Source organism: Lagopus muta, chromosome 7 (genome assembly GCF_023343835.1).
Source record: "Lagopus muta isolate bLagMut1 chromosome 7, bLagMut1 primary, whole genome shotgun sequence".
NCBI lineage: Eukaryota > Metazoa > Chordata > Aves > Galliformes > Phasianidae > Lagopus > Lagopus muta.
The window spans coordinates 33,501,810-33,510,815 of record NC_064439.1 but is presented as its reverse complement, the minus strand read 5'-3'; the positions used below and the strand labels follow the sequence as shown (position 1 = coordinate 33,510,815).

The 9,006-nt window shown below is 42.8% G+C and overlaps 1 protein-coding gene across 3 annotated transcripts in view; it reads left to right on the top strand.

The window, feature by feature from the left end:
• COLQ (collagen like tail subunit of asymmetric acetylcholinesterase) overlaps positions 1-9,006 on the top strand; it is a 36,025-nt gene continuing 27,019 nt past the window's right edge. For all 3 annotated transcript variants that reach the window (XR_007378064.1, XM_048950715.1, XM_048950714.1), the window contains exon 1: positions 1-322. Coding sequence is in view for 2 of the 3 variants with exons in the window: in XM_048950715.1 (XP_048806672.1) it covers positions 43-322 (280 nt within the window). In the remaining variant the exon portion in view is untranslated. The remainder of the gene's footprint in view (positions 323-9,006) is intronic.

The window sequence follows — 9,006 nt, the reverse complement described above, 5'->3', positions numbered from 1 at the left end:
GGGAGTTAAATATAACCGTGCCTAGTGTAAGGAGAAGAGTGAATGGGAAATGGTTGGCATTCCTTCTTCCTGAAGGCACGGCGAGAGAGGGAGCGGGCGAGAGCCGTGCACACACGCAGCCACACAGCCGCACAGACGCGCGGCCGGCGAGGAAGAGGAAGCGAGCAGGAGGCAGAGCGGAGCCCGCAGCTCGCCGTGCCCGCGGCTGGCAGCAGCATGCCCACCCTCAGCATGGCCACCTGGGGACTGTACCTGCAGCTTCTCTCCTGCTGGGCTTTCTCTCACAGCCCCTACGCTGACAATGCCTTCTCACTCTCAGCAGGTAAATCGCTTTTAGTCTCTTTGCTTTGCCTCCCTCGGACCTGCACGCTGCTTCTTGCACTTCCCAGCAAGTGAGAGCATAGGAGTGACAAATTCCCTTGCAGATCTGGGATGTATTTCTTGCTTGGTGGCTTTTGCTTTATTACTTCTGGTTTTATGCCCTTCCCAGTGAGAAATAACAGAGAGGAGCCACAGCCACATTAAAATGCTTTTTCTCTGACTGGTTTGGTGCTGCACTAATGCGTGCTGCCAGAGGACCTGGCCCAATTAATGTATTACTTGCACGTCTGCCTGTTTCTTTCTATTTTGGATGATCCTAGGTGGATTACAGCAAGGGAAAAAAAATGAATCTCAATGTATATCTGCTTCTATAAATAAAGCCCTGACCTCAATGAGTGCTGCTGGAGCTCGACTGGATGTTAGCAGAATAAACATCATCTGGCTCTGGCTATGACACTAACAAATATTCGGATGGCTCACATAGCAAACAAGAGTCCACTGCATGGAAAATCCCTGCTAGGCAAAGGCAAAGCAAATTACTTGTCAGCTGAGCCAGAGCACTGCAAATCCCACTTAGCAGGTTTTACAGTGTGGTCAGCAAGACTCCCCTCTACCCACGTTCTGTGCAAAGGAAGGAGAAGGGGAATGAGAACTCCAACCCCATCTCTGCTTGGAGGAACTCTCATCATGTTGTGGTAGAGTATTTATAGCTGAAAGACGCCTCTAGCTAGAACCCTAGATTTCTTTTGCATCAAATTTGGGATAGTTCAGGTGAGACTTGTAGGGAGGTATCAGTTTTGCCTTCAGATCCTCCCAGTGTTTCTGACATTAAGACAGCCTCCAAAAGGGTGCACATTCCAAAACTGTACATAAAATCAACTTTAGACATAGAGTTGAAGGTGCACAATCTCTCTCTCTCCGTCTCTCTCATGTTTCTGTGTTACCATAGCCAAGCTTATGGTTTATGCTCAAGGCATTTGTAGCACTGAGGGACATGGTTAGTGGGCATGGTGAGGATGGGTTGGTGGGTGGACTGGGTGATCTTAGTGGTCTGTTCCAACCTTGATTATTCTATGATTCTGACAGAGAATAATGATCAGGAGGACAGCCTGTGCAGGACAACAGATTTCTGGACTAAACTGCAGTAGTGAGACAAGTGATTTCACCTATGTTTTTTTGTTTGTTTGCTTGTTTGTTTAAGCAAAGCTTTTGAAATACACGGAACTAACACACTGTATTTAACCCCCCGTGGTTTGAACAGATCATTCATTTAGAAATATTTGAATAATAAGATTTTGTGGGCCAAAGGGTTGTGCAGTCATCATCTGGGGAAAAGTCCCATAGCATTTAATAACATGGCCATTAGATTTCCGCAGTCATTTCAGATAGCTTTTAAGATAGCATTTAGGGAAGCCTAATGCTTGAAAAAAGGCATCCCTTAAAAAACAAATAAATCCATCTGTCAAACCTCTAGAAACTGGTATGTTTTTCTGCTGAGTTCTCTGCAACGCTAAAAAGCATTTTCATTTGTTATCATCTCTATTATGTTGGGTAGGATTTCTCCAAAAAGTTCATATTAATTAATGCTGAGGTACAGAAACCATCAAGACTTATTTTCTCTGATGAGAAATGGCCTTGCAATAACATGTAAGTTGTTAGACCTCAAAAGTTGTTTTGATGGGCTTTACCTTGCCTTGAAGCTAGTAGATCCCAGCCAGACAAACACAAGGTTCATCTCTCTAATGCTCACATGGCCTGGCGTTGCCTATGCAGTGATTTTTCTCCTGTGGAATATACTTCAGTGCCCAGAGATGACATATAAATTGTTATCATTAAAAAAACAAAACAAAAAAAACAGCCTAGGGGATAGGCCCTTCCGAGGGGGAAAGTTCATATATCTTGTGACAATGTAGTGGAAGAGGAAACAGGGAGTAGAAGGGAAATGCACAGCCTGGGGTTGTCAGCACCAGTTCTTTGGGGGAAAAAAGTGTACCTTTATAGTTCATCAGCAACTCAGCTGTGTAGCAGGGAGATACAAAAACTCTTTGAGTCCTTAAATCTGCACCAGTCAAGACAGAATAACAATAATTGCAGATAAGGAGGAGTATTTTAGAGCAGTAGTGCCACATGTAAAGGTGTAACTCTCAGGGTGGCATAGTGTCAGAGTGTGTGCTTGGGGCTGACAGGCTTGTTTTCTGGCCAAATATCTTTCAGGCAGCAGTAGTTTATGATATGGGCAACCCTTGATATGAGCTGCTGCAGGGCTCTGCTCCTCACAGCCTGCTAAATTCTCTAGCTGGTTCTCTATTTTCTAGTAGAAATCTCACAGTGTGTAAGAAGGTGAATTAATTCCATTTAAATTCTCAGTGATTTTAATGATTTTTCAAATAGTCTGTGACTGTCAGCTGATTGAATTATTTGAATCTGGCACCAGGATGTAATTTTGCATTTAAAGAATAGATTTCAGCACTATACTTGCAAAGTCTAAAACGAACCGCAATCAATAGCAAAGATGTTCTTCAGCAATGTTTTGTCTTTCCTACAATTGGAAGATTACAGAGAAGTATTTTCCAAATGTATCTGAAAACTTCTGGGCTGAAACTACTGTTTCACACATCTTTCTATAGCGTTAGGTCACAAATATAAGTGTTCACATGTCACAAGCTGCTAACTGTAAAGCCGAGATAAACAACTGGTAGGGAGAAGCACATATGTAGAATAATTAGGCAAAGAATAACAATCTGCATCATTTTGTTTTGCTGCCAACTCCATGTTATAGTCCCATCAGACTCAAGCAATAGCGCATCGTTGCTCCTAGAAGTATTTTGAATGCAATGTCAGCACCAAACAGGGATTCCCCTGGTGCTGAAGCATCATCTCAAGGAAAGTGCTATAGGGATTAATAGTACAACATTATAACACACTTAAGCACATGGCTGTGGTGAAGAGAAGGCTCCAGAGAGATGTGAGAGAAGCCCCTCAGTATCTAAAGGGGGTCTGTAAGAAAGAAGAGGACGAGACAAGGGGATATGGCTTCAAACTAAAGGAGTGGAGCTTTAGATTGAATAGAAGGAAGAAGTTTCTTACCGTGAGGATGGTGAGGCACTGGAATGGGTTGCACATAGAATTGGTAGAAGCCCCATTGCTGGAGATGTTCAAGGTCAGGCTGGATGGGGCACTGCGCAGATACAGAGTTGGACTAGATGACCTTTAGAAGTTCCTTCCAACTCAAACAGTTCTATGATTCTCTGTTATCCTCTCCTTCCTCTTCCCCTTTTCTGCTCATCCATGCTGCAGGTTTCTTGGGCTCTGCATGGATACAGAAAGTATTTGATATACCTCCAGGAGCTGGAGAAGAGCAGTATCTGTGCTTTTTCTGACCCAAACTTCCTTTTATGTATCATACAAATGTATCAATTGATTGATTTTTTTCCTGAGATCAATATTCAACGCAAAGCCTTATGGAAAAAGTATGGTTGATTAATTTAAACAAATGCAACGGGACTGAATGTTACTGGCAGTGTTCCTAACACCTTCTCTGCCTTTGTCTCTGCTTTCCCAAAAGAAGGGAGCTGTGGGCTCCACAGGGCACAACCTATTTGAATCTGAATTGCTGACTGAAAATACACAAATTGTAAAAAAATAAAATCACAAAATTGGCTAAAATGCAAATAGAAAGGGCTCAGCTATTTGTTGCTTAGGATGAGTATCATGAACCTTCATTTACTGCAGGAAATGCAGATGATCGGGTTGAAGGACCAGGCGTTCCTATTTCACCCTGGTTTAATATAAAGGTCAGCACAGCTGGCTTCTAGTGGTAAGCTGATAAGCATCCTGAAATACCAAACCGGGACTCCCAAAGTACTGGCAGATGGGACAAGCTGGAGGCCAGTTCCATTTTATTTCTGTGGGACATGCCTTGTGTTACAAGCGAAGCAGGTGTCTGGCTTCAGGCTACAGAAGTTCCCCTGGAGAGGGCACCTCAGACTTGTTTGGGGTGAACAAGTTCTGCCACCTGAGGCAGATGTGAGCACAGGAATTGGCATGGTGCTGTTTTAGCTGGCAGTGCTGGGCACACAGGGCAGCATGGAAACCATAGGGGTGAGATGTGCACAAAGAAAGAAAATTTGCAGTGTACTGGCTAAAATGGAAAGTGTTGAATGTTTTATAGATCATGGCAATTTTTAGCATGGAGGCTTTGCTAACCTATTTCATGCTGTAACATAGTAGGTAGAAGGAAATGGGAAAAGCCCTTTCAGCCCTCAAGGGGAAGTCTTTGAGAAGGATCTAGAATAGGAGAGGGAGCAAAAGCCAATAGGAATTCACAGAAACTATCCTAAATGTGCTTCTTCCCTTCTCTTCTCCAGGGAATCATCTCTTTAATGAAAAGGGTATCAGGGGAATGCTCTCTGTTTGCAGACAACTATAGTGGGAATAGAGCATTTGGAATAGAAGATGGATGTAGGGAAAGGTGGGTATAGGAAGAGTGCAAAAGAGGTCTGTCAGAGTGGGTGGAAAGAGAAAAGCAGCTGTTACTCGTTTTTTGCTAGTATATATGTATCCAGGCTTGCATGCAAATATATGGAGATGCTTCACTTAAAGAAGTTAGGGCTGCAATTTCAGTTTTCTTGTGCCTATGGAAAAGTATCAGTGGACTCTTTTAGTCTCTCCAACCTACAAAGCCATGATTTTTTACAACACCAAGTCAATCAGAGCTATTTCTTTGTGAAAGGCCAGGGAATAAAGTCAGCTGGGCTGTGATTCTGTTGCTGTGAGGCAGTCACAAGGAATTAATGTAGTCCATGGTATCAAAGTTTCTAACAGGAATTTGAAAGCATTTCTCTGGTACCTTTCAGAGTGTACAGCATCCATGTCCCCCGACAGATTGTCTGGGACTGTCTGAGCACACAATGGACCAACATCAAAGTCAAGCACACTTCTGATCCATGCCAGCCCTGCAGTCTTGCAGTTGGAGAGGGATGGCACTGGTGTCTGCTCTGGTGCTACTGATCTCACAGACAAAGTGGGAGAGGAATGTGTGACAGAGAATAGCAGGCAGAAGTCTGACACAGCAGCCATCTTGCATGAAGACTTAGGGCTTCAGGCTCTTCTAGGGGTGGTACAAAGCTCTTTAATACTCAATGTATTTGTAACATCATTATAGTATGGCAAGAAATTGAGTTTTATAATTGATTCATAACATTATTGGGACGAAGTATTGCAATTGACAGGACTGAAACTCTCATTCCCATTCTGTTATCAAGTCATCCATGACTGTGGGGGTGTTGCTTGACTTCTCTGTGCCTCAACTTCTCATGCATGGAGAAAAAGCATATAGAGCTGCCAGCATCTGTGAGCTGTGTCTAGAGTCCTGAACCTCAGCAAGTGGAAGCCAATAGAAGCAAACCCAAACTGTCTGAGTGAATACTGACTAGGCAGCATGCCAGGGTCCATGCTATCTGCAAGAGTTTTTGAGCGCCAGCTCATTTTAAACATTTCTGTGTATTTATTTATTATGACAGCTTCAGTCTATATGGCAGATGGTGAAATGCGTGTAAATTCTGCCACAGCTGGTAGCCACCCTGGGGATTAGGATTTCTGACACAGTATTTTCATATTTCTATCCATTGCTGGAGTATTTATTGTTTCATCAAAGGGGATGGGGAGATAGCTCCATCCTGTAGCTCCTGCAGCGCAGATATCAGTGCATAAGCTGTAGATTTGCTGCATTTCAGTGCTATATTTACATCACCTGATACATAGAAAAGGGTATATTTAGGCCATAAGGCTTGTGTTCATGAGGACAGAGAGATGTACCCTGTTCCTGAGCCCAGCTGTCTGACCCAGCTCCAGACATGAGCTCATGTCTGGAGCACCCCAGCTCTACCTGCCCACCTTCACCCGCGCCTCCTCATGTGGCTCCCTGCCCCGGGAACGATCACTTTGGCAGCTCTTAACGTTTTCTGATTTCAAAGGGAAGAAATGGTCACCTTGAGTATATACACAGGGTAACACCTGATGGCCACTGCCTGTGGCGAGCTGCCATCCTTGCAAAGCAGTTGAGAGGAGCCTAATGAACAGAGGGAAAACAGATAAGCTCTCAGTCTCAGCCGGCAAGCCCACATTCATTAACTAACTCATCTGCCCAGCTCGATTATTATTAATTCTGACCACCATCCAAGTGGGGAAGCACTTGGGGCTGGGTGTCAGTGGCCAGAGGTGTCTGGTGGGCTGGCCATGCCAGCCAGTGAACAGGCAGGCCACTGTGCAGCTACTGGGGACATGGCTTTGGAAAGCAGCTCGGCTTCTGGTCAGGGTTTGTGAGATGAATCTGGCATCAAATAGGGAGGGAAACACATGTTAAATATTTTTTTCCTGCCATGCCCTTTTGTCCTGCCATTGTCCTTGATCCAGCTAGCCTACACCTTCGTGTTTGCAGCGCGGAGGTCACTTTCCCAGTTTACATACCATTTATTGCAATGGAATCCTGTAAATCTATGCTGTACCTGGTGCAGCACTTCTGTTACCTCTGTAGTAGCCACAGGGGTTCGCAATGTTAGGTTAGCTCTAGGATCAGATCTAGGAGGGCTCGGGACCCTTGTATGGGCCCTGCTCTGGATGGCCCAGGCAGTGCCCATCTCTTCTCCGGCTCTGCTTTGGACTATCTCACATCACAGCTTTTGACTTCCAGCCAGCACCAGAAGTAAGCAGTCTGCAGCAATGCAGTGAAACAATGCAACAGCCTATCTAAAATACCTTATTTCTTGAAGCAACCACTACTCCTATACCTATAAATTGAGGTAGTCACTTTCTTGAATACTTTTTGAATAGTAAAAATAATTTCAATTTGAAAACACTTAACACTTTCTGATTATTTTAATTGTTATGCTCTCTGAAGCCAACTGCCATTTAGATGAGTTCAATAAGGAGTTTTTCATTTTGTCTTCCTTCTCTTACTGAATACTTTCTTTGGTATCAAAGATGTTGGAAGGGCAGTTTCCATACAAGATGTGTAAACAAACTCCCTGTGTAGGCAGGGCCTTTGCATTTCACAGAAAACTGACAGCCCTATTCTTGGGCTGAGATTTTTTCCACTGATGGGGACTAGAGTGTTATGAAGCTGTATTTAGCAAACAAAGCTGACCTGGAGCCTAACAATATAAATTGCATTTGCTTACAGCCAGCTAGCCTAACAAGGAAATCAATGGCTATTTTGCTGCCAACTTTGTTAGCTCTAATGGTTTTCATAATAAAAATATTTCAAAGAATTTCAAACTTAGATTCCAAGAAAAGGAATATCCCAATATTTTATAACCCAGAACTTGACTTTACTCATAAGGACATGATAAGTATCCAGTTAAAACTGTAGATGTACACTTATAGTTAATCTTATCCTTGCAAAATATTTAAGGTACAAAATATTTAATTTCCTAATTTCTTTTTTTAATATTGTTTTTATTTTATAAGTAGTATTACAACTGCAGCAATGCAAACCTTCTTCTACAGTGACTGTTAGCGATCTCTTAGCAATTAAGCCATGTCAGACCATCTCTGATATTCATGTTGAATGACAATAAACTTACTGAAATTGATCTAGAATAATGCATTACTAAGAAACAGCATATTGTCATGTAGCCTAAGATAATAATAAATCATAATCAAACTGTATGTCTTTTTAGATTACAAGCTGCACGTAACAATATGCATTTTTTTAACAATATGCATTTTAGTCCCAATGCAACATGTTCAAATACAGTCCTGGAATTAAGAAAACCCCAGAAGTATGTAGGCTTAAAATTCAAGACCTTTGTTACAGCTGTTTAACAGTAATTGAAGTCAGGGTCAGGCTGTATTGTTTATCTCTGTATTTTATTGTGTGCATGAACTGAAGCTTTTTGTTGAGTTCAAACTTTGGAGGAAAAGTTGAGGAGAGAAGTCTTTATTGTGGACCCTTTGTCTCACCTCTCAAAGATATCATCTCAAATAGTTTTATTAGAGAAAAAAGCCTGCATAGCGTAAGTCACTTCTGAAGACTGGTGCCAGTAGCAATCTGTGATGATTTTTTTTTTTTTTTTTTTTTGAGAAAGGAAAGCAATAGAACTTTGTGATAAATATTCTTGTTAAGAAAGGTAACTGAAATGAAGTTTATGAAATGCGTTCCCTTGAACCCTGTGCGTAGATTGTCTCTACAGGCAAGGTCTGATTTAACCCGGCATCAGTGGAACCAGCTGCAACTGGCCTCTGTGTACAAGTGGCTACATGCCTGAGGTGACCCCTGCCAGTGGGTCTGTCACTGACACCCAAGGAGCTGAGAGAGCACCTGAGCTGCTGCTTGGGCAGCCACTCTGAGGTCTTAACAACCACACTCATCTGGACAGCTGCTTTCTGTGCATCAGGACTGGGGAAGTGCTGTCCCCATGAATGTGGGGTAGTGAAACATGATGTAATACATCTTCTGAGACATTTGAAAACCTGCATTTATTTCTGCCCCTTAGAGAAATCTGTCTTACCCTAAGATGTGACAAAAGCAGGCCTGCAACCGATTTGCACACAAATGTAGCAATTTTGCCAAGTTTATCTTCCTATAAACTTAATTTGGGGATTTTCAATTAATACCAGATACTTCACCATAGGCTTTTCTTCCTACAGTATCTGGCTCCCTGCCACCCCTCATTTCACAGACAC